The following is a 24,967-nucleotide window of genomic DNA, read 5'->3' as shown; positions in this document are numbered from 1 at the left end:
GGGGCGAGCATCCGTTTTCATCTTGTGTGGGTACATTTTGCGGATAGCACATCACCTCACAATAGGTTTAATTTCATTATATATATACGATCCACAGTATTTCTGATGTATCGTACGTTGCTGTAGAGATAAACCATGCATATTTACATTATTCATGAGTTTATAGATTGCGCTTATGATTAGAATGACCATTTATAAGTCAAAAAAATATTTAATAAGAAGGTACATTCGGATTTTTTGACCATGGACCATTAATTGAGACAGAAGAGTTTAAAAAAAATTCAATGAAAACATAAATGGCTCAACATAATTTATTTTTGTTTTATGTTAAAATGTACAGAGTTCTTTAAAAGTACTTGCTAAGAAAGAAAAAAAACAAATAAATGTAAATACATACAGGGACAAAGAAGAGCAGAGGCAGCTGGACGCAACCAACCTTCACAGTGCGCCAAGCCCCATTCCTCTCTTTATTTTGAGCTCTCTCTTAGCTTACAACTCACCATGTACAATTACAAAGGATACAAAAAGGGAAGCGATATAAACAGACAGAAATATACTGAGCTCATTTTTACATGCCTCTTAAATGTAAGGAAGTCATCCTATACACACACAGATCAAAACAAAAGAAAAGAACTCTAAGTGACCTTTAGATATCTGTTTTTTCCTTTTGTTTTAAAATAGCATTAATATACTACACAAAGATAGAAAAATCTAGAGATGAGATGGAATGGAGAGGTTAAAGGCATCTTAAATTCACTAAAAGTGAGTGGTAATTTTTTTGTTGTTTTGAATTTCTTAATAATATTACCCAAGTCGAGCTAAAAAATATGTATTGTTTTTTCCTGAAACTGAAGTGAAAAAAATGACAGTACCAATATCAATGTCAGAATTTCCTTTTTATATTATAGAAAAAACATTTTCTCTACAATAGGTTTTCTAAAGTCAAAAAGAGTCAGCTTGTGTCATAAAAGAAAGCTGCCCAGTCTGATAAAATTCAGAGAAAAACTGAAAGAAAAAAGAAATAAAAACAATTTACACAAATAAAATATGAAAAGTCTGGTCTGTAAGAAAAAAAGTTTCCTCCTTTGACTTGAATACTGGAATACAATAGCAACTGGGTTTCCTCTACTCCCAGCATGGTACTGGAACCATTCTGACCACATGCAGGGCACCCTACCTTTTCACCTGCATGTGTGTGTGCGTGTGTGCGTGAGGGCCAGCACAATGCACTGGGTGAGGCATCGACCATCAGTTTGGGGCATGACGGTCAATATCCCAACACCAGTCAATGGAGCGTGCAGGCGCACAAAACAACACCAGTTTAACAGAAAACACCATTCACACAGGATGCCTTGACCTCTCGGGGGGGGTCATTAACACTTAATGAAGTGGGGGGGTCCAGCTTCAAAAAGCTGATATTCCTTAAAGCAGTGAGTATGGTCTCCAGAAATGTCTTTCCGCATGTCCAGTAGACAGTCAATTACGTGGGCTGACGTTTATATAACCTCAGTCTGTGGAGTGTGACTGAACAGCTGAGCGCCGCGATGACCCTCACCTGCCACTAGGGGGAGTCGTCGCGGGACTGTCCAGAGGGAAGTACCAGAATATTTACATAGAAAAAAAAAAGTTTCACAACTGCGCTTTATACTGTGGCCCTGTGATCGGGGGTAAACAATGCTACTTGTTTTATCGTGGACGTACGTGTGTGTGCGCCGTGACCCCCTGACCTCTAGGGTCACCGCGCAGGTTCTGGGTGCTGATACACACCGCTCTACGAGGAAGACAGACTGCGGACCTGTCCTGCTATTTCCTTAAGGCCCAACTTTACTCCTACGCAAGTAACGCCTTGGCTCACCAAGCGGAAACGGAGGTGTGCGTGTGTGTGTACTTGAGAATGTGTGTATGTGTGTGTGTGTTTAAGTGTTATTGGAAAGACTGAATCATCATTCCAGTATGCCACACATATAAAGACCAAAGCATAGATAGTTTGGACTGCACACAAGTATTTTCCACGGTCGTCGAGATGAAAACAAACAACGAAAGTTTCGCAATCATAAGTAAAAAAAAAAAAATCATCTACAATTATAATCATTGTCTCTTTTTTTAAGGTAAGGCTTCCTATGTCAATTAAAAGATTGTGTGCATGGTTGAATATATATTCAGTTAACCATTTCGTTTTTCCTTTATCCGTTGAACATGTCCTCCGAAGTCCGTCCTCAAGTCCCTCCTCCTCCTCTTCCACCTCCTCCTCCTCCTCTTCCTCCCCCCTCACCTGCTGAGCTCTGGGAGGGGGGGGGGGTCAACGCAGTGGAGGAGGCCCTGGCACCACACGTAGCCGGGACAGGGTCTGACCGGAGTGGCAGCTCATCCCAGAGGTCCATGTCCACATACCCCCCCAGTCCTCCCAGCCCCTTCTCCCTTGCACAGCCAGCTCTTGGAGGGGGGCTGGGAAACTAAGTCCAACTGAACGGAACAAAATTAACAACAATTCAAAACAGGAAACCCGGGAAGTCCCTCTTTTTTTCCTCTCTCCCTCAGGCGCCGGTTAGGGCTTTCGGAGAGGGTGAATACAAGTGATAGACAGGACCCAGAGGATCAGTGTGTCGGGTTAGGCCCGTCTGTCTCTCTCTCCCTCTCTCTCTCTCTCCCTCTCTCTCTCTCTCTCTCTCCCCCTCTCTCTGATGTGATCGGGGTGGAGCTCATCTGCTCATGTACGGTGACTGCTTGGGCACGCCGGCGTAGCTGTGGTGCGGGGTGCTCGTGTACATCATGTTGCCGTGGTGATTGGGCTGCATAGGCTGCTGCGGGTACCCCTGGCCTCCCATCATGCCCATCTGCATCTGCATGGGGTACTGGGCCGGCTGGTTCATGTAGGGCGGGTTCCCGTGGTAACCGCTGTTCATCATGGGCTGCGGCATGCGGTAGCCGGCCGACATGGCGTTGAGCGGGTTCATGTTCATGGAGTTGTAGGCGGCTGGCGTGGGCATGAGGTTGGGCATCATGCCGCGCTGCACGGCCAGGGTGCGGGGGGAGCCCTGCATGGCCACGGCCCCGGAGCTGCGCCCGTACAGCTGCTGCTGGTGTGGGGAGGGGGCCAGCTGCTGGGTGGCCTTGGAGCGGATGGCGATGTGGCCCTTCACCGTGGCCATCTGGCCCTGCAGCCGCTGCGTGTGCGGGGGAGGCGCCAGGCTGATGTTGGCGGTGGGCATGTTGCACTGGAGCTGCAGGGAGCCCAGGTTCATGGAGCCAGAGCTGAGGTTGGGGGGCGGGGTCATGGTGGACTGGCCCTGGGGCGGGTGGGGGGAGGGGGCCAGCTGGGCCAGGCCCGGGTTGGACAGGGACACGCTGGTGGCGTAGGAGGTGACGGAGGGGGAGTGGGAGTAGGGCATGGCGTGGGGGTCCATGATGGTGTTGGTGAGCTGCTGGAGCTTGGCCAGGCTGAAGGTGGCCGAGGGCTGGGCGTAGCCCCCGGCGCCAAAGTCCTGGCCCATCCGCTCGTACAGGCTCCGGCCGCCCCCGCCGCCGCCGCCCGCGCTGTCGGGGATCTCCATGATCATGGGCGTGGAGGAGAAGCCGTTGCCCATGCTGCACTGCGACAGGGGCTGCTGCTGTTGCTGCTGGGGCGGGGGAGGGGGGGCCGAGGGCGGGGGCTGGGGGGCCGGGGCCTGCTGGGGAACCTTCTTCTGGGGCTGCTGGCCGGCGCCGGGCGAGCGCTCAATCACGCAGCCCTGCGAGGACTTGATGCCGCAGCCGGGCGCGTTGGCGGACGGGGGAGGGGGCGGTGGGGGCTGCGGGCCGCCGTTGCCCCCCGGCCCGCTGTTCTGGCCCGGGCCCCCTTGCTGGATGTGGCTGCAGCTGCCCATGGACATCTGGGAGGCCACGCCGGGGCCGCTGGGGGAGGTGATGCCGGGGGCGGGCACGAAGGAGCAGCTGCTGGCCTGGGAGGAGGCGGAGGAGGGCGCGGCCGAGCTGGAGGAGGAGGAGGCGACCGACGAGGAAGAGGCCGCCGCCGCCGCCGCCATCCCCCCGCCGTTCCCCCCGCCGTTGCCCCCCCCTCCCATGGTGGAGTCGTAGCTGCTGGGGTTGTCGTAGTTCTCCGTGGTGCTCTCGATGCTGCCCAGGTCGCTGAAGCCGCTGTCCACCACCTGCTGCGAGTGGTCCGACACAGACGGCACGTCCATCATGGGGCTCGTCTCCATGTTCTGCTGGGAGGGGGCCGACAGGGAGCTGGGGTGCTCCGGGGTGATCTGGGTGTAGCCGCCTCCCCCTCCGCCTCCCCCCGCGGGGCCGGGAGTCCCGCCCCGCTGGCCCTGCCCCGGCTCGCCCAGCACCCCGGGAGCGAGGCCCGGGCTGTTGACGGAGCGCACCGACTGGCTGGGTAAGGGCGGCATGGGCGGGTTGGGCAGGGGGCTGCTGTGCTGGGACGCCCCGCACTCCTCCACCAGGGCCAGTGCCTCCTCTTCCGGCTCCCTGTAGCTCTGGAGGGTGCGGCAGGCGGCCAGGGTCTCCTCACAGTCCTGGTAGGCCCCGTGGGCCTCGGCCTCCTCGTCCTGGGCCTCGCCTTGGGTCAGGGACTGGACCGCCTGCATGGTCTCCAGGTCCAGCTCGTTGCTGCTGTGGTGGTGGGGGTGGTGGTGGTGGTGGGGGTGGTGGGCCAGCTCCTCCTTGAAGTCGGGGTGCTGCTGGTGGGGGTGCGGGTGGGGGTGCTGGGGCTCGATCAGCAGGGTGACGGCCTTGTCCTCCGGGATCAGGGGCGGCAGCTCCACGGGCTCCGAGGCCACCGAGATGACCGTGACCGTCTCCACGGCCGCCGCCGCCGCCGCCGACTCCTCCTGCTCCCGCCTCCGCCTCTCGTCCTGCGCCGCCGCCGGCCGGCACTTGGCCTCCGGGGGCTGCTCCTCTGCCTCTTCCTCCTCCTCCTCCTCGTCCTCCTCCCTCTTGCTGACGTAGTCGCGGCCTGCCGCTGCCGCCGCCGCCGCGCTGCCCTGCAGCTCTAAAAAAGCCTCGCCGCCCTGGGGCTCCTCCTTGACGGGCGGCGAGGTGGCGGGCGAGGCCGCCTCCTCCTCCTCCTCGTCGTCCTCCTCATCGTCCTCCGAGTCCTGGCTCCGCCTCTTCTTGTTGCCGCCGACGCCGGCGACGCTCTTGTCCTCCAGGTGGCCGTCGCCCTCGTCGTCGGCGTCGTGGTCGTCGCTGCGCCGGCTCCCCGAGCCCGCCATGGCCGCCATCCTCCTGCCGGCGCCCTCGTCCTCCTCCCTCTCCTCGTCCTCCTCCTCCCTCTCCGCCAGGTCGGGGTCGACCCTGGGAGGGGGGGCCCTGGGCCCGGCGGAGGCGGACAGCAGGGGTCTGGGCGTGGGCCGGCTGGGCTTGTCCTCGCCCCAGCCCATCTCCCGCTCCGCCTCGTCGTCCTCCTCCTCGTCTGGCTCGGACGCCGGGGGGGGCTTGGGGAGGGGCTGGCGGAGGGCGGGGTTCTTGGGCGGCCGCCCCCGCCTCTTGGGGATCTTGGGCTCCACAGGTTTGGGGAGGTAGTCCTCTTCCTCGTCAGAGTCTTTGCGCTTGCTGATGTCGTCCGCGGCCGGCGTCCGGAGGGGCCTCTTGCCGGCCCGGTCGTCCGGGGCCCCGATGGGCTTCTCCCCTCCTCTCTCCTGCTCCAGCCTCTCCGCCTCCTCTTGGGCCCGCTGCAGGTACCAGCTCCGGGGTTTTCGCCCAGGCTTCATCTTGATCTTGGCCGGCTGGGGCTCCCCTGACTGGGCCAGACTCCTGTCCCCTGTCCCCTGGCCGCCGGCGCCGCTGCCTGGATTCGGCCCTGGGCGCTGCTTCCAGTGCATGGGCTTGCGGCTCTTGCCCTTGGGCCAGCCTTTCTTCTTCTTGACGGGAGTGTCTGGGTCCGTCTTGGGGGGGTCCCCAGGGGCCGCTGACAAAGTGGAGGCCGCCTTCAGGACAGGGGTGGTTTCTGAGGGGGACAGACAGACAGACAGACATAAAGAACAGTTAGGCACGGCGTAAACAGAATGCCCAGTTTTGCCCAACAAAACAAAACACTCTCTCACAAGCCCCCCACACGCACACTTCAGCCCTCTCAACTCACCGTCCTCCTCCGACTCCGTGAGGTGGGAGCGGCGGGCTCTCTTGGGCGTGGCTTCCCCGTGTCTCAGGGCGTGGCGGGCGGGCAGGTAGCGGCGGAGGGGGTGGTGCCCCAGCGGGGTCTCCTCCTCCAGCCGGGGCATGGTCCTCTCCTGGTCCGAGTCTGCGAAGGGCTCGTCCAGAACCTCCGTGGTCTCGGAGATGGTCTCCGTGACGACGCTGCTGTGGGGATGGCTGCGTGGGCGCATGCGCCGCTTTCGCAAAGGCTTCTGGGAAGAGAAGGGGGGGGACGAAGACGACACACATTTTAATTATGCACACAAAAAATAAGGAATGTCATCAAACAGATTCATCTCGAACAGGCCTGTAAGTAAACAGGGTGACTGTTTCTCACCTTGCATTTGAGGCCCATGGCGGGCTTGGTGAGGATGGGAGGGGAGCGAGTCCTCCTCTCATCGTCCTCGTCCTCCTCGTCCTCTTCCTCGCTGCTCTCGCTGAAGCAGCTCCGTCTGACGGGCGCGGGGTCGCTGAGCCGGGGAGCCAGGGGCAGCTGGGGGAGGCCGTCCCCCCGGGACTCGTCACTAAGCCTGGGCTTGGGGCCTCGCTTCTTCCGGGGAGGGCGCCCTCTGCTGCGAGGGGGTGGTACTGCGGGGTGCCGGGACATCTCCAGGGAGCGGACGCCCGTGCCGTCGGCCTGCCTGTCAAGGGAGAACAGGGCTGGGGGGCTGCCTGGGGAGGACGTGGTGGTCTTGGCCCCCCCCTCACGTTTGTCCTCCTCGGCCGCCGCCCTCATCTTGGGGGGCCTCCCCCTCTCCCGGGGGCCGTCCTTCACCTTGCCCCAGGGCCAGTTCTTGGGGGGGCGCCCCCGGCCCCTGCGCTCGCCGTTGGCGGGGGGAGGGGGCCGGGGGGCGGGGACGGGCGGGGGGCAGCGGACGGGGGAGGAGGCCGGGGAGCTCTGGCTGGCGGGGAACCCTGGGAAGCACTTCATCTCCTTCTCCGTCTCTTCGCTCACGTGCCAGGACAGAGGGGACAGCTTGTGGCTGGCTTTCACCTGCTCCTGCAAACACAAACGACACGTTCAACACACACACCACCCCCCCGGCACGGACTACAGTAACGACCCTGAAGGGATTCGACAGGAGACGGGCTCGGCCCCCTTCCTCACCTCCTTGCTGTTGCCCTCCTCTCCCTCCTCCTCCTCCTCGTCCTCGTCCTCCTCGCCGTCCGACACCACCGTGTTGGTGACGATGACGGGCGTCCAGCGCAGGCAGTCGGGCACCACCTCTAGCTGCCGTGGCCGCGCCTGCAGGCGGGCCATGTGAGTGGACACCAGCTTCTCCCTCCGCACCATCACCAGCCTACAAGCCGGACAGAGACAGTGAGGGTCGACAAAACGGCGTACATAGCACCGTTTTGAGGCACATCTGTGAGTAAGCCTGAAAGCGAGTGCGTGAGTGTGTGTACGAGTGTGAATGTGTGTGTACGTGTGTGTGTGTCCTCCCTGCCCCCTCCCTCTCTCACCTGTCCCCCCGCTGCTCCAGCATGCCCAGGTGCTCCAGGCTGGTGGTTATGTCCTGAGGACAGATGCCCGTGATCTTGCTGAGGCGGCGGATGGTGAGCTGCCGGTCGCGGACCTCGTGGAGACACTCCAGCACCACGCTGCGCCAGTAGGCCATGTAGGACAGGCGGCCCAGGTCGGACAGGGGCTTCTCAGGGGAGCCCGGCTGTCCCTCCCTCTTAGAGAGGAGGTAGCCTGGAAGTAGGGGGGGGGGGGGGGGGGAGAGAGAGAGAAAAAGAGACAGGGGGTGGGGAATAGAAAGGAAGCACGTGAGAGAGAAAGAGAAGAGAGATGTGGCATGAGTCAAGTGCTTAAGCCCTGCTTTACCCATCTCACACCCTCGTCCAGCTACCGGAGTTAACATTCCTCTATAACCATCTCCAGTTCACACCTCCAGTATTACTACTAGAGGGTCTAATGCCTGCCAGCCAGCGGATCGATCCCATTTCCTCGCCATCCGCCCAGGAACTTAACTACTTAAGCAATAGTGATTAGGAGGCTACGTCTAGTTTAAATCCCACAAGTAGTTCAATTTCTGAGACTGAAAGGGGGCAGGGGGAGGGGACCAGCCTAGGAGTAAGGAGCACTTAGGGGGCAGCAGGGAAGGCAGGGCTAGGGTTAGCAGGGTTAGGGTTAGCAGGGCTAAGGCTATGTTTAGCAGGTGTAGGATTAGCAGGGTTAGCAGGGCTAGCATGGTTAGGGTTGGCAGGGCTAAGGGTTAGCAGGTGTAGGATTAGCAGGGTTAGCAGGGCTAAGGCTATGGTTAGCAGGTGTAGGATTAGCAGGGTTAGCAGGGCTAGCATGGTTAGGGTTGGCAGGGCTAAGGGTTAGCAGGTGTAGGATTAGCAAGGTTAGCACGGTTAGAGTTGGCAGGGTCTTACTGAAGTCGATGAGGAACCTCCCGTAGCCCTGGCGCTGGTACTGAGGCAGGATCATGATACAGGACACGTTGTACTTCTGTTGACAGTGCTTCTCCTGGAGACACACACACGAACACACCCGTGAACACACCCGTGAACACACCCGTGAACACACACATCCCGGCAGGAGAGCCGAGGCATGGAGAGGTACTTGGAGAAAAGGGCTGCGATCACACAGGAGACCGTGTGTGTGTGTGAGAGCTGGTCTCTCTCCTAATTGCTGTGTTTTGGCAGCCAGTGCGCATATTAAGCGGAACACCTGCATGCGTGCACGGCAGTGACAGCTAGCGCCGCACGCATCACTGCACTCATATCCGCATTCTGGAAGATTCTGAGCAACAAAAATAGCTCTGACAGACAGACAAACACAGGAGGTAACCAAGTCAACACGTCGGCTTTTCATTCTCTTTTTTTGACGTGAAAAAACAGAACGAAGATCTGACAGGAGACACCTCCTGGGGGGGGTGAGGTTTGACCCTGCCGGCTCGCCGTACCTTGGAGAAGTAGCCGACCAGGTGGCAGCCCTTGCTGTCGTTCTGGGTGAGCACGTAGAACAGGAAGGGCTCCACGTCGTAGTACAGCGTCTTGTGGTCCAGGAACAGCTTGGCCAGTAGGCAGAGGTTCTGACAGTAGATGGTACTGATGTTCCCGTCCACCTGGGGAGGAAACGCAGCACGACACAGAGGTGAGTCCAGCTGCATCGAGCACAGCCTGCATCAAGCACAGCCTGCATCTGCCCAGCTTCACCCCCAGCCCACTTCACCCCCCCCCCCCACCATAAGCCCTCCCCACACCAGCCCCCACCATAAGCCCTCTCCACACCAGCCCCCACCATAAGCCCTCTCCACACCAGCCCCCACCATAAGCCCTCTCCACACCAGCCCCCCCCCCCCCCCCCCCCCCAGCCCCCCCACACACACACACCACCAGCCCCCCCCCCCCCCAGCCCCCACCATAAGCCCCCCCCCACCCGCCTGGTTTCAACACTTGGTTTCTAGCGTGACTCGGCCAGTGTGGCGCTCTGACACAGACACTCGTGGGATGAGGGAAGGCAGGCTGCTCTAAAAGACTCAGACAATACAGACACTACAGGTCTCCACCTCGCTCTGTTACATGAGAGAGATGGAGAGCGGGAGGGAGAGAGAGAGACGAGACAGGGAAATGGAAAGAGAGAGATGGAGACAGAGAAGAAAAAAGGAGGGAGATAAAGAGGTGGGGGGGTGGAAAGTTTGGCAGTGGGCCAGACATCCCAGCTATTCTCCTGGAGAGCAGAGTGAGGACAGGCTGCAGACACAGTGAAATAGGAGCTGCAGATGCCATCCAGTCTGTCCCACACACACACACACACACACTTCTCAGAGCTGCGGGCCAGTGCCCTTCAGCAGGTACTAGCTTCTAAACACTTGGAAGACTATTTCAGGCAGGGGTATAGCTCAGTGGAAGAGCATGACTATAGATCAAGGAGATTGCAGGTTTAATTCCCCCCGGTATGCTACTCCTTGTGTGAGCCTGCTAAGTGAACGCGTTGTGGTTCTGAAGGGAGGAGTTGCCTTCATACTGGCTCCAGAGGACATAAACAGGAAGTATTCGACAAGACAGTGACACCAAACAGGAAGTGGCTTGGAGAGGAAGTGGACGGGGAAGAGTGGTTTGTGGCACGGTGGCCTCTCTTCCTTTTCACACTCCCTTTGTCACTCTCTCTCTCAAACACACACACACTTTCTCTCTCTCTCGCTCTCTCACCCTCCCCTCCTCCCTTCCGTCCTCTCCTACCTCGAACACAGAGACGTTGTCCTTCCGGTAGATCTCATTGGCTGGCGGGTGGAACCAGCTGCACTTGCGCATGTGCTGGTAGAGGATGCTGCGGCTCTTCATGTAGCGCAGACAGAACTCACACAGGTAGAGTTTAGGCAGCCTGTGGGGGTGGAGGGGAGAGAGACAGTGAGAGAGAGACACAGAGAGAGAGAGAGAGAGAGAGAGAGAGAGAGAGAGAGAGAGAGAGAGACACACACAGAGAGTGTGAGACAGAGATAGAGAGAGAGACAAAGAGAGACACACACAGAGAGAGACACAGACACAGAGAGAGAGAGAGACACAGAGAGAAACACAAGCCTGCTCTCTCCCTGTGGTGGAGTGTGTGTGTGTGTGTGTGTGTGTGTGTGTGTGTGTGTGTGTGTGTGTGTGTGTGTGTGTGTGTGTGTGTGTGTGTGTGTGTGTGTGTACCTGCTGTACTCTTGGGGGTACGGAGATGAGTACCACGTCTGGATCTCAAACTTCCCAAACTCTATGACTGACGGACAGCGCATCTGAGGGTCTGGAGGGCCCGTCACTCCCACTTTCTGTTAGGGGGGAGGGGAAAGGGAGGGAGAGGGAGAGAGGGGGAGACAGACAAATATGAGAGGGGGTTGTCAGGTTTAAGATCTAAGGCCAAGTCCAGGCTTTCTACAGTGGATTAAGATGCTACAGGGCAGACAGACAGATTACACACCAAGGATTACTGGCCCCTGCTTAACCCAGCCTACCAGCTCCCACAGAGCATCACACGCCACCACACACACACACACACACACACAACCAGACACACACAAACAGAGAGGATTACTAGTAGTACGGTGGTCTGTTTTGAGTTTAAACTCGCAGCATCTGCCACAAGGCTCTTAACACGCATAGCATGCTAACCCTAACACACACACACACACATAGCATGCTAACCCTAACACACACACACACACACACACATAGCATGCTAACCCTAACACACACACACACTTCGCACAAACTTTTACCCTTAAACTCTTTCAACACTGAAAATACCAATGAATGTCTTTCTTTAAATTCTCTGGATGGCTCCCGAGCCATCTCCCTCCCTCCCTACCTGTAGAGACACCTCCCTCCCTACCTGTAGAGACACCTCCCTCCCTCCCTACCTGTAGAGACACCTCCCTCCCTCCCTACCTGTAGAGACACCTCCCTCCCTCCCTACCTGTAGAGCCCCCTCCCTCCCTACCTGTAGAGACACCTCCCTCCCTCCCTACCTGTAGAGACACCTCCCTCCCTCCCTCCCTACCTGTAGAGCCCCCTCCCTCCCTACCTGTAGAGACACCTCCCTCCTTCCCTACCTGTAGAGACACCTCCCTCCCTCCCTCTCTACCTGTAGAGACACCTCCCTCCCTCCCTACCTGTAGAGACACCTCCCTCCCTACCTGTAGAGACACCTCCCTCCCTCCCTACCTGTAGAGACACCTCCCTCCCTCCCTCTCTACCTGTAGAGACACCTCCCTCCCTCCCTACCTGTAGAGACACCTCCCTCCCTCCCTCTCTACCTGTAGAGACACCTCCCTCCCTCCCTCCCTACCTGTAGAGACACCTCCCTCCCTACCTGTAGAGACACCTCCCTCCCTCCCTACCTGTAGAGCCCCCTCCCTCCCTACCTGTAGAGACACCTCCCTCCTTCCCTACCTGTAGAGACACCTCCCTCCCTCCCTCCCTACCTGTAGAGCCAGCTCCTGGATGTGCCTGAACAGCTCAATGTCCTTCTCCGTCAGGTTCTCGTGGCCCGGGAGCTTGTCCTCATCCTCGCGCCAGTCGCTCCCCTCCTGATTGTCTGTGGGGGACACAGTTGCTCCGTTAGAGGGACACTTCTACTCAGGTTCTAGACAAGTTCTACACAGGTTCTAGACAAGTTCTACACAGGTTCTAGACAAGTTCTACTCAGGTTCTAGACAAGTTCCACTCAGGTTTTACTCAGGTTCTAGAAAAGTTCTACTCAGGTTCTAGACAAGTTCTACTCAGGTTCTAGTCAGCTGCTAGACGGGTCTGACCTGGTCCGGGCTCTGTCTCTCCCCCTCCCTGCTCACCTAGCCTGTCGTCTCCGCCCTCCTTGCGGAGGGCCTTCTTGCGAATGCGGTACTGCTGGGAGTAGTCCACCACCTCCTGCCGCGCCTTGCGGCCCTCGGGGGACGGCGTGAAGAACTTGGTGAGGGCGTCAATGAGGCCCTTGGTCTTCTTGTTGAAGCGCAGGCTGCCGCTCTCCGCGTCGTCCTCGCGCAGCGAGAACAGCAGCCGGTCGTCGCCGGGGTAACCCTCGCAGGAGGAGCTGGAGGACGAGTGGGGGGACGAGGAGCCCTGCGAGCGCCGGTCTGAGCCGCCGGCCCCGCGCCGCCGCCGGCCTCGCCCGCCCGGCCCGCGCAGCTTCTTGAACGGCCGCCCCGGTCTGAGACAGAGACAGAGACAGAGACAGAGACAGAGAGAGAGAGAGAGAGAGAGAGAGAGAGAGAGAGAGAGAGAGAGAGAGAGAGAGAGAGACAGGCAGACAAGGCGGGATAGAGGACAGAGGGATTACAGGACTGATCAGAATAGCAGGATGACGCCGTCTACAGGGATGGGGAGCAGCGTCTCATCTCTCTGGGCTCCCGTTTGTCTGGTGTCCCTCCTCCCCCACCACAACCACCACCCAGGCACCACGCTATCTCCCCTCTGCAGGGATTCTGCTGCTGCAGATAAGTGAACTTGTCTGGAAGGAAGAAGCTGGGGCTCCGCTAGTCAGGAACAAGACCAGCGCTGGCAGACAGGACCGTCAGTGAGCCAGGGGAGGGTGGGTTTACCGGGTCACCTTGAGGTCACTGTGAGGGGAGGTGGGGGGGTTACCTGTTCTTGGGGCGTCCCAGCGGCGCGTTGTAGCGCCGCTTGATTTGTGCTGCTTTCTCGTGTAAGAGCTTCCTGCCCTTTTTCCTGGGCTGGCAGATCTGGCAGATCCACATGCCTGGGGGAGGGGGAGAGAGAGAGAGGGGGGGGGGGGGTCAGTAAGGAAAACTCTTCATCTAGACAAGCACCAGGCCAGCTAGCTTACTCCTCCGCCAGGAGAGTAGGACACTGGCTTATGATGTGGATGTGTATTACAGTTAAATGGGAACAGTTACGGGGTGTGTGTGTGTGTGTGTGTGTGTGTGTGTGTGTGTGTGTGTGTGTGTGTGTGTGTGTGTGCGTGAGAGAGAGAGAGAGAGCACGGGGGGTGGGGGATCTTTACCTTTTGGCATCCGCATCAGAGGGGGGTCACAACATTCCATGTGGAAGCCTCGGTCACAGGAATCACAAAACAACATGTTCTCCTGTACAGGGCCAACACACACCACAGCAGATATTCAGTCTCTCCCCCCGGCATGTGTTTACATAGCTGACATCTCAACCATTTGCTGGTTCCCTTTCCACCCTGTACGTATTGCAGCTCACACTGGCATCCTCCCAGGGCTTACTGGCACACACAGACAAGCCTGGTCTAACACACACACACACACACGCACACACAAATATGAACACTCACCGCATTTTTGCCCTGATCCTGACAGTTACTGCAGGTCTTACATTCGATGCACTGCCACCACAGAGCCTTGACTCGCACCGTGAGCTCTGGGGAGAACTTGAGACATGACGGGTGGCCTAGGGACACAGACACACATGTCAATGTCACACACACACTATCTCCCTCTCTCAATACACAGTCAGATGCAAGGGGCAGAGGCCTCGTCGTAGCAAAAAAATTTTTTTTAAAGTGTCATTCAAGATCTAGAGCTGAAACCCTTTCAGAACTCTGTCGGTGGAGTGAGGATTTCGACATCTCTGAAGCTGACAACCGTACAGACTCTGATTTATGCTCTTTTTCAGTTTGGCAGTTCAAACCCCGAAAAGGCATTGTCCTTCTCTGCAGCTTACCACTGTGATAATAAGTCAGAAAGAGCACTTAGGAGTTAATAGTGGCGTTCAGGTGAAGTGCTTTAGTAGTAGTACCAGTCAATCAGCCAGCTAGCCAGTCAGTCAGTCAGCCAATCAATCAGTCAGCTAGTCAGTCAGTCAGCCAATCAGTCAGTCAGGAGTTCACTCACCACTGTTGCCACAGTCTGCGCAGGAGATCAGCTCCTCTGGCTTCTTGTCGCGGTTCTGCTCCTTAGTACCCAGACAGAAGCTGCAGATAGGGATGGGCTCTGCCACGGGCTGGAGAGAGACAGAGAGAGAGAGGAGACAGAGAGAGAGAGAGACAGAGAGAGAGAGGGAGAGAGAGAGGAGACAGAGAGAGGAGACAGAGGAGAGGGAGATAGAGAGAGGGAGAGAGACAGAGAGACGTGAGAGAGAAAGAATACGTGAGAGAAAGAGAGTCAGGGAGAAGGAGAGGAAGGCAGAGGCAGAGAGAGAGAGAGAGATGAGAGACAGAAGCGACAGAGAAAGGGAGAGAGAAGGCAGAGTCACTTAAACAGCTCCATTGTACACAGACAGAAACAGCTAGGCAACAAAGCAACGTTGTGAGTCTCACAGTCGGATCAGTGTCAGCGCTTCATCAACGAGACGCAACCATCCTGCCCAGACCACACACACACACACACACAAACAGGGATTGGGAGGGGAGTGTGTATGGAGACAAAACATTTGTTTTAATAGCTATGGCATCAAAACAAGAGGGGGGGGGAGGGAGTATAGTACATCACAAGCAGGAGGCACAGGTCTCAGGAGGTGTGCATGATGGGGGAGGGAGGGGTGCAGATGAACTGCTCCCCCAGCTGCTCTGTGCTGGAGCCCAGTGTTGTGTTCTCAGAGCGCCACTTAAAGGCCCTGTTTTGATGCTTATTCTCTAGCACGCCACCTGACATTCAGTTCTGGGGCACCATAAATCTTTCAGCACGGGCAGGTTGCGAGGAGGAGGAGGAGAGGGAGAGCAAGGAGAGGGAGAGCGAGGAGGAGGGGAACCAGGCACCCAGTACCCATCTCTGAGATGCAGACACACAACTACACTGGCAGGTACAGCCCCCCCCACACACACACACAGGATGAGAAACATAAGGTTTATTTTCCTTCACTCTCTTTGTAGCCTGGGAGAGGAGGGGCTGGAGGGGAGTAGAGACAGCTGGGGTTGGAGGTGGGTGGGGGCAGGGGGCCAGAGATGGGGCTGGATGTGGGTGGGGGCAGGGGGCCAGAGATGGGGCTGGAGGTGGGTGGGGGCAGGGGGCCAGAGATGGGGCCGACGGTAGGGGGCTGGAGCAGGGGGCTGGAGCAAGGGTAGGAGGGGCTAGAGTTAGGATAGGGGGCTGGAGATGAGGTAAGGAACTGGAGCTAGGGTAGGGGGCTAGAGTAGGGGGCTGGAGATGGGGTAAGGGGCTAGAGTAGGGGGCTGGAGATGGGGTAGGGGGCTAGAGTAGGGGGCTGGAGATGGGGTAAGGGGCTAGAGTAGGGGGCTGGAGATGGGGTAGGGGGCTAGAGTAGGGGGCTGGAGATGGGGTAAGGGGCTAGAGTAGGGGGCTGGAGATGGGGTAAGGGGCTAGAGTAGGGGGCTGGAGATGGGGTAAGGGGCTAGAGTAGGGGGCTGGAGATGGAGTAGAGGGCTAGAGTAGGGGGCTGGAGATGGGGTAAGGGGCTAGAGTAGGGGGCTGGAGATGGGGTAAGGGGCTAGAGTAGGGGGCTGGAGATGGAGTAGAGGGCTAGAGTAGGGGGCTGGAGATGGAGTAGAGGGCTAGAGTAGGGGGCTGGAGATGGGGTAAGGGGCTAGAGTAGGGGGCTGGAGATGGGGTAGAGGGCTAGAGTAGGGGGCTGGAGATGGAGTAGAGGGCTAGAGTAGGGGGCTGGAGATGGAGTAGAGGGCTAGAGTAGGGGGCTGGAGATGGGGTAAGGAGCTGGAGCTAGGGCAAGTGCAGAGACATTCCTGGCTGGCTGCACATAGCTGTGGAGAGGGAGCAGGTTCAGGCAGAGAAGAGACAGGGAGAGGAGCGTGATTTATTGGGTTCATTTCCCTCTGACTCAGGCTCCCTCTCCACACAGGGACACTTCACACAACAGGGAGAGAGGGAGAGGGAGAGGGAGAGGGAGAGAGAGAGAGAGAAGGTTGGAGGGAGAGTAAGAGAACGAGAGAAAGAGATAAATAGAAAGAGAAAGGGAGGGAGAGGTGGTGGGGGGTGGAGGGGGGGCAGCCCTTTGTGCGGCCTTCTCTGTGACCACCTCAATCATTCCTGCCAGTTAACCCTCTCCCTGCTGGAGAAGAGGTCTGGGTCTGTTAGCTCCTCTCTCCATCAGTCCTGCTCACACATACACACACACACACACACACACAAACACGCACGTAACTGCAGGTGTCTCCATGAGAACAGGAGATGTGAGAGAACAATGTACGTACATGGAGGATGGAGGGGATGTAACACCGAGATGTAAGTATAGCTCAGGGGTAGAGCAAGGGGATGGGTATAGCTCAGGGGTAGAGCAAGGGGATGGGTATAGCTCAGGGGTAGAGCAAGGGGATGGGTATAGCTCAGGGGTAGAGCAAGGGGATGGGTATAGCTCAGGGGTAGAGCAAGGGGATGGGTATAGCTCAGGGGTAGAGCGCGGTCAAATTCCACAGGTCCGCAAGGTCGCAGGTTCAAATCCCACTCTGGATCGCAACCTTGGCCAAAAGCGTGGCCCTGCTGTCACCACACCATGCTACACTGCTACACCACGAGCACACCACATTTCCTCCCGATGCCTCGCGAGGCTCCAGAGCCGTGATCCACCACAGGGCGGGCTCAGAGCCACGCAGAGAGGAACGTTCTTCCAGAAGGTTCCCACAGCCGGGAGCTGGGGGTTACGGCCGGTACTTGACTCGCAGGTCTATTTTAAGGCTGGGAGCTGACCCTGTTTCTCGTTGAGCGAGCGTGAGGGGGAGAGCGAGGGCCGGGACTGACACGCCTCGCGTCAACAAGCACATCTATCTGCCAGACCGGAACCATGACCGCACCGCGGCCCAAACACACCACTGCCGAGTGGACAGTAACTACCAAGTGACAACGTGGTTGTCTAGAAGTGCCCATTTTCACATTTCAAATGACTATGGCAAGAACAAGAAGGTCCAAAGTTCAAGGCATAATGTCAAGACAAAGTAGTGTGTCCCAATGGTATGCATACTGCATGCAACAGTATGCACTTTGGAGCTCCAGTACATTCTAACAGGCTGTGAGGCCCAGGTAACTGGTCTGGCCTTGCTGTGAGGCCCAGGTAACTGGTCTGGCCTTGCTGTGGGACCCAGGTAACTGGTCTGGCCTTGCTGTGGGACCCAGGTAACTGGTCTGGCCTTGCTGTGGGACCCAGGTAACTGGTCTGGCCTTGCTGTGAGGCCCAGGTAACTGGTCTGGCCTTGCTGTGAGGCCCAGGTAACTGGTCTGGCCTTGCTGTGAGGCCCAGGTAACTGGTCTGGACTTGCCTGCTCGTCTTTCAGCACAAAGAAAAGGACCGGCGACACAGGAGAGGAGATCACGATAGAGGGAACAATGAAAGGAGAGGACGAAAGGATGAAGGGTGGGGAGGGAGGGAGGTAGCAGAGTAGGATGAGAGGGAAGGAGGCGGGTGGGGGTGGGCAGCCCTATCGTCCTTGTCTCGTCTCAAGTCAAGGTTCTCATTAACATGTGAGGCCCATCTACACCCCCCGCACACCCAGGACCTCATTGATCAATGTTACAGGATCGGTGACACACACGCACACACACACACACACACACGCCTCCTCACAAACAAACACAGACAACATAACACCACACGCTCTCACACAAGACAAGTACACACACTCACAAGACAAGTACACACCCACACAAATACACACCCACAGTGAGAGACCAGGCCAAAGCAGGAAGCAGGGTTGGTGTAGCTGTGTGTGTGTGTGTGTGTGTGTGTGTGTGTGTGTGTGTGTGTGTGTGTGTGTGTGTGTGTGTGTGTGTGTGTGTGTGTGTGTGTGTGTGTGTGTGTGTGTGAGAAAGCGACCTGCGTGTGTGATTTCCCCAGTCGTTACGAAATGCTCACCAACATGGTGACGAACAGGAAGTGGCAATATGACACTGCAGCTGCTTACATGATAAACATGACTGGAGCGATGCAGCACTCTGAGACACACACACACACACACACACACACACACACACACAAGATCCAGTCCCCCAGCCCAGTTCCCTAGCCTCAGTACCAGTATATCCAGCACAAGCTAAAATGCAGCATCCACGGGCTACAGTAGCATCACTTGCCACAAACCTATTAGTGTTGACTTAGACACAATAAACTGGTTTTGTCAGGTCTATGGGCTGATCCACTGGCTCACATACCGAAGATGTCTGAGACGTCGAATCGTGAACTCTACCACGCTGAACACCCCTCATCTCTGCTGCAGAAATGGCTCAGTCCACAAGCACATATCCGTGGCCCAGTAACAAGGAGCTGGTTTGATCCACCTGCTGTCATGGGTGAGGTATCCCATGACCCCCCAGGGGAGGGCTTAATGACCCACGCTCCCAGCCCTCCGGTTGCACCATTTGACCCTCAGCATCTCGAAGGCCATTGGTCGCACGACCACGCCCCCCCTGCAGCCAATCAGGGACGAAGTAGTACCGCGGTTGAGGGTGTGGGGGGTAACATTATCAATAACTAACGCCGGCTATTCTTTGTTTCTGCTCTGGCTGTCACTGGTACCTTGTGAGAAGCGCAACCACTATCCCAGTCTGGTAAATACAGACCGGTCCTTGACTGGAACCACCAGAGCACTGTCGGAACGGTGCGCTTCTGATCCTTGACTTTCTGCTGTACTTTCAACATGCGCTGTTCGCACCTGGCCTTGGATGAAAGCCTCTTGTTAAATGACCACCGCGTCATCTAAACTCCCAACAGGGGAAGAGAAGAGAAGTCTCCGTTAGAAGACGTCGACTCCTCTCCAACTTTGGGACGACGAGAGCTGTACAAGTCTGAAAAGGGAGGAAAAGGGGACCGCGAGTGATCCCCCCTGTTGACCCCGCAAGTCATCTAACAGGTCCAAACACACACCCCCACACAACCTCAGGGTTAGGGGCTGGTGTGAGGACGGGGGGGGGACCACAGCGCCCCTCCCGCTCCACATTCACACGTCCCCTGTGACTGGGCACATCAGCCGGAGACCTGGAGCTCACCCCGGGTCCAGCTGTTTGAGACGGGGGCAGGCAGAGGAGCATCATCCCTCTCTCTCTCCCTCCCGACGGCAGACCAGACGACACACACACAAACAAACACACGCACACAAAGTCAGGCCCATCCCACCTAATGGCCATCACCACACACGACTAACGGGTGCTTAGGGAAGCAATGAGGTTTGCCATCTATATATCCATGACCTCCCCCTGACTCCTCTCCCCCCTCCGCCCCCCCAACATGGCCTGGCAATGACCCCCTATTAGAAAGGGGGGAGGGGGGCTGGGTGAGGGTGAGGGAGCGGGATATCTGTCTGAATGGAGCAAAGTGTGTGTGTGTGTGTGTGTGGGTGTAGAGGTACAGTCGTTTGGGTGTGGAGTACACAAATCTCTGCATGATGGGGTCAAAGCTGGTGCTTAGCCATTTGTTTAGACTTCTCCCCTGCTCTCCCCTGCTTGTGCTTTTCATCTCCTTCTCTCCCTCTCCCTCTCCCTCTCCCTCTCCCTCTCCCTCTCCCTCTCCCTCTCCCTCTCTCTCTCTCTCTCTCTCTCTCTCTCTCCCTCTCTCCATCTCTCCATCTCTCCATCTCTCTCCCCCCCCCCATCTCCCTCTCTCCATCTCTCTCTCCCCCCCTTTAATAACAAAATCCAGCAATCACGCCGGAAATATGACCCTGATGAGCTGAGGGAGACGCCGCCCCACACACACACGCCACCACGCACACACACAGACACACACATGCAAAGACACACACGGGTAAACAGACACACACACACCAGACAGAAACACACACGTCTCCAAACAGACATACGCAGCTAAACTTTGAGACCTTGTGGATATTTGCTGCCTTTTACCTCTCCAGTTCCAGAACCTTCTCCGCTTCCAATCCAGCAGCTCAACGCATGCATGCGGCCCAGACACAGAGCCTGCCGTAAGAAGGTCTGACTCCTCGCTCCTTAAAGCCAGCTCAGTCTGCCAGGGATGACCGTCTTAAGTGAGGGCCATCTGGGCCAACCGGGTCAGTGTGTGAGATGGCCATGTGACTCCTGGCTGCTCTCTCCACTCGCGCCGCTGCTAATCCTCCCGTGTGCGAGTGAGCGGGTGTGCGAGTGAGCGAGTGTGCGAGTGAGCGAGTGTGTGGTGTTAACGTACACATGGTTGCATGCGTGCGTGCGTGCATTCGTGTTCTTATATGTGCAAGCGCGTATGCGCAGGCTTGTGATTGCGCCTGTGTGGTTATGTGCACGTACTTGCGTGTGTGTACTGGTGAGAGAGTGTGTGTGCGTGTGTATGCGTGTAAACCTCAGAGAAGTTCCTTGTAAGGAGCCCGCAGCAGTGATCCACACAGCCTAGTCCAAACACAGGTTGGCCGCAGGGAATAACCCAACTAACTCTGACCCTTTCACATCACATAACCATCTGACGACCCTGATCTGGTGTAGTGTGTGTGGGTGTTTGTGGGTGTCACACGACCGCCTTCATGTCTTAGTTAGATTCACCGATACAAGCATGCCTTTATGCAGGAAACGTGTGGTACGAGTTTGCGTGTTAAGAGTTTGCATGTTTACATGCGTTTGTTTTTGGGTCTGTAAGTGTATGTGTGTGAGACGGTGTAAGTATACGTGTGTGTATCTGTGGCTATGTGTGTGTATGTGTGTGTGTGTGTGTATGTGTGTGTGTGTGTGTGTGTGTATGTGTGTGTGTGTGTGTGTGTGTGTGTGTGGCCCTGCCCCTGGGTAGGAGAGGTTAGTGCCCGGCTGCTGTCTATCAGGTTACACCAGTGGGTGTGTTCCCTGGCTCCTGTCGCCTGCATGTCTGCTGCTCTTCCTCTCTCTCTCTCCCTCTCTCCCTCTCTCCCTCTCTCCCTCCCTCCCTCCCTCCCTCTCCCTTTCCCTCCCTCTCCCTTTCCCTCCCTCTCTCTTTCCCTCTCCCTCCAAGCCTCTCTTTCTTCCTTTCCTTTCCTTTCCTTCCCTCTCTCTCTCTCCCCCTCGCTGGCTGCAGTTGCTTGGAGCACAGGATGATCTGGCCTCTTCCTCTGGCACCAGCGCCGCTCTAAACCCCCTCCCTCCCTCCCTCTTCCTTCCTTCCTCCATCTCTCTCCATCTCTCTCTCTCTCTTCCTCCCATCTCCTGACAGCTCCTGACAGGGAGCAGCCCTGCAGCTGGCCGCCAGTCCCGGCAGGACGCTCGAGTCCACGTGACTCATCTCCACCCTCCTCTCTCCGCTCCTCTCCTCTAGCCTGCCCTGTCCTCTCTTCTCCACCCTCCTCTCCCCCTTCAACACCCCCTCCTCCCCTCCCTCCCCTCCCCTCCCCTCACTCTTGTCCAGCCTCCTCTCCTCTCTGTGTGCTGGAGAGCCCTGGCAGCGACCCACCAGCCGGGCTCAGCCCCACTCCGAGCCCTCCTGGCCCTCACCGCCACTACACCCGGCCCCCACAGCAGGGCCCACGACACACACACACACACACTCCAGCAGCGCTCCGTGCCAACTGACACACACACACCTTACTTAAGTCACACCCAGACACGGGAGCTATGCTTGTCCTGCCCCCCCCCCCCCCTGCGGTGCCCCACTGACATGCCCTGACAGGGGTCAGGGCATGTCAGTGGCGTGGGATGAGACCTGCATGTCTATCGGAGGCTCCCTGCTCACCCCAACCACCACCCTGTTCAACACAGCCTGCCTGGCCGCGTGTACTGGCTTTAACCACACAAAGACACGCACCACGCGCGCACACATTTGTATCAGCTTACATTCACCCAACACAAGTCACACACTGGGTCTGGCTTGAATCCGTTAACACACGCTCTTTGAAAGCAACACCCCAAGTCAGCACGTGTATGGATTCTTTGGCCAGCCTAAGAATGCGAGGTCGCTCGTTCACAAGGAAAACACAGGGTCGTACGCAGGGTCGTACGTGGTCGTACACCACCTCAGGCTGGAGTGGGACGAGGTCCCAAACTGGTTGTGTGTAGAAACAATTACCTGCTCACCAGCACATAGGCTGTGTGCACATGCGCAGGTTGGTGGCTGTGGCCAATACAGTGTGTAAGCATTATGATGTGTGTGTGTGTGTGTGTGCAAGTGTCCCAGGCTTACCCTGTCCTTCTCGTGGGGCAGCAGGCGTACGGGCGGCAGGCTCTCGAGCGCCACGGTGCCCGTGCCGTCGTGGGACGTGGAGCTGCGGCTGACGATGCGGAACAGCGGGCCCTGCTTGGTCACCCGCCCGTGGGCCACGGCCCTCTTCAGGGCCACCCGCAGCTGCTGGTGGAACAGGCCCGGCCCCATGGAGCCGCTGCCCGACAGGTAGGCGGCCACGTCCGCCTGGCATTTGAGGAAGCGCTCCACGCTCTTCAGGGTGGAGCCGCCCGTCTCGTGGAGCCCCTCCAGGGAACGCTTGATGAGCTTGTTCCAGTCCAGGCCCGGCTTCTTGCCGTGGTGGTGGTGGTGGTGGTGGCTGGAGCCGCCGCCGCTACCTCCTCCTCCGCCTCCGCCTCCGCCACCGCCGCCTCCTCCGCCACCGCCTCCTCCTCCTCCGCCTCCTCCCCCAGAGGAGCTGCCTCCGCGGGGCTTGGGGAAGGCCAGGCGGCCGGGGTTCTCGGGGTCCTTGTAGGAGTTGAGGCCCTTGTTGGAGACCTTGAGGATGGTGCCATCCTTGACGCTGAGCTCCAGCTGCTCCAGCACCGTCTTGCGGTCCAGCCCGTGGGACATGGACACGGCGTTGCAGATGCGCTCCTCCGACGGCCGCTGCTTCTGCTTCTTCACCTTCTTGATGGCCTCCAGGAGCCAGGTGGTGTACGTGGGGTTGGCTAGCTTCACCATGGCGACCGGCCCGGCGTGGGGGGGGGGGGGCCCGCGGGGGCCCGACCCGCGACTGGGACGCCCCTGTGCGAAACGCCGACGCCCCTTCCGGGGGGGGGGGGGGGCGTACGGAAAAGGAAAAAGGAAGGGTCCCGGGCCCGCGCTCTGACGCGCTGCCTCCTCCTCCTCCCCCTCTCGTTCTCCTCCTCCGACCCTGCGCCGGGGGACTAGCCTTTGTCACGGGGGCCGCGCGGGGAGTCCCTCGGAGCCTGAGCACGAGCAGCACGGTAAGGAGCAGATCACCATAGCATAGACCCCCCCTGTCAACCCCCCCCCCGCCCGGTGAAACCTGGCCCGACCCGCTACCCTTCTCCTGGCAGGGTGACGCGGCCCGAGGAAGCGCAGCGAAGGGCGGAGTCGCGGGTCGGCCTAAACCCTGAGCGCAGAACTTCTCCGTCCCACCGCAGGGGATCCTCGCCGGCAAACACCCGAGTGTCTCCCTCAACCGTTGCAAAAAATGGACAAACAAACTCGTTGGGTCGGTCCGTTATCGGCGGGAAACATAAAGCTCTCAGCGAGTTGAATCGGAGCCGACCATGGTCGTGTCAGAAAGCAAGTCGTTTGGCGCTGATTATGGAGGGAAACGGTGGGTTATCGAAGCAAACTGAAGGGCGACGTGGGGGGGGGGGGGGAACCTCCAGGCGTGCGTTCTCCTCCTTCCTCCTCCTCCTCTCCCCTCAGGTCTCCTCCTATTCCAGAAGTATCCCTCTTTTCACGTCTGGACTGGAACAGATATCTCACCCCAGAGAGCAGCGTAGACGGATCACCTTCACGCTACTTCAGCAACTAATGTAGCCTGCAGACACAAAGGACACACACACCAGGGTCAGAAACAAGAGGGACAGGGTCTGGGTCACACTTCCGTACAACTTAAGAGAAAACATGGACACATGAAGGCTCAGGTAACACATCCGCTGTGTCGTGAACGACTGTAAATATTTGCTCCGTGTTGGTGTCTGGGGTGAGTGACCAAATTCTCCACAAATTCAAACACGCACATAAACAAACCCCAGGTCCCAAAAGCAGCTGGCGAACGAGCAAATCCTTTCCAACAAGACACGCCATGAAAGCCTTCAGTCTTGTCTATTACTTAGGTTAATCATACCTGACAGTCATACCTCGCATGATACCAACTACTTTTGAAGATGAATGTACGAAATCCTATACTATTAAATTGGCATAGGTCTCAAAATCAAATTAATCCAACCACTAATATCAAGTTCAAACTGTGCTTTCAGGTCAATTGACAAACTCTGGACCTGACCGAATTCTTAAAATATTCAAGACCACTAATAGTAATATATGTTAGCTGTCTACAGTAAGTGGCAATGACACCATCTCTGTTTACTGTGTTGGAACAGACAGACTTGTCCAAAGTTTAAAATTGTCTGCAAGAATTATACCCCTATATTGTAGCTACAAACTACACTTTATACTATGTTGCAGCGAGGCAGAAATAGCACTAGCTAACTAATCTAATACATTTTCAGATACAGTAATTATACCTTAGGCCAACATTAGGCAATGCTGTACAGCAGTTAGCTAGACTGAACTAGTTAGCTAGCAAGCTCGTTAGTAGGCTAACGTACTTAAAAACATTCTTAAGTATTTCTTT

The 24,967-nt window shown here is 57.2% G+C and overlaps 1 protein-coding gene across 1 annotated transcript; it reads right to left on the bottom strand.

Moving 5' to 3' along the window:
- Positions 1-297: 297 nt before the first annotated feature.
- Positions 298-23,392, bottom strand: kat6a (K(lysine) acetyltransferase 6A). Its single transcript, XM_067227795.1, has 16 exons — positions 22,591-23,392; positions 14,439-14,547; positions 13,880-13,995; positions 13,586-13,667; positions 13,207-13,321; positions 12,417-12,772; positions 12,051-12,163; positions 10,783-10,898; positions 10,333-10,474; positions 9,054-9,215; positions 8,521-8,614; positions 7,603-7,834; positions 7,247-7,439; positions 6,476-7,138; positions 6,086-6,350; positions 298-5,950 (listed from the first exon to the last, which is right to left on the bottom strand). The coding sequence occupies exons 1-16, from the start codon at positions 23,311-23,313 to the stop codon at positions 2,700-2,702; spliced, it is 6,732 nt and encodes a 2,243-aa protein (XP_067083896.1). The 5' UTR covers positions 23,314-23,392; the 3' UTR covers positions 298-2,699.
- Positions 23,393-24,967: the final 1,575 nt, after the last annotated feature.

Source organism: Osmerus mordax, chromosome 24 (genome assembly GCF_038355195.1).
Source record: "Osmerus mordax isolate fOsmMor3 chromosome 24, fOsmMor3.pri, whole genome shotgun sequence".
Taxonomy (NCBI): Eukaryota; Metazoa; Chordata; class Actinopteri; order Osmeriformes; family Osmeridae; genus Osmerus; species Osmerus mordax.
The sequence above is the reverse complement of the archived record's forward strand: the minus strand, read 5'-3'. Positions and strand labels throughout refer to the sequence as shown.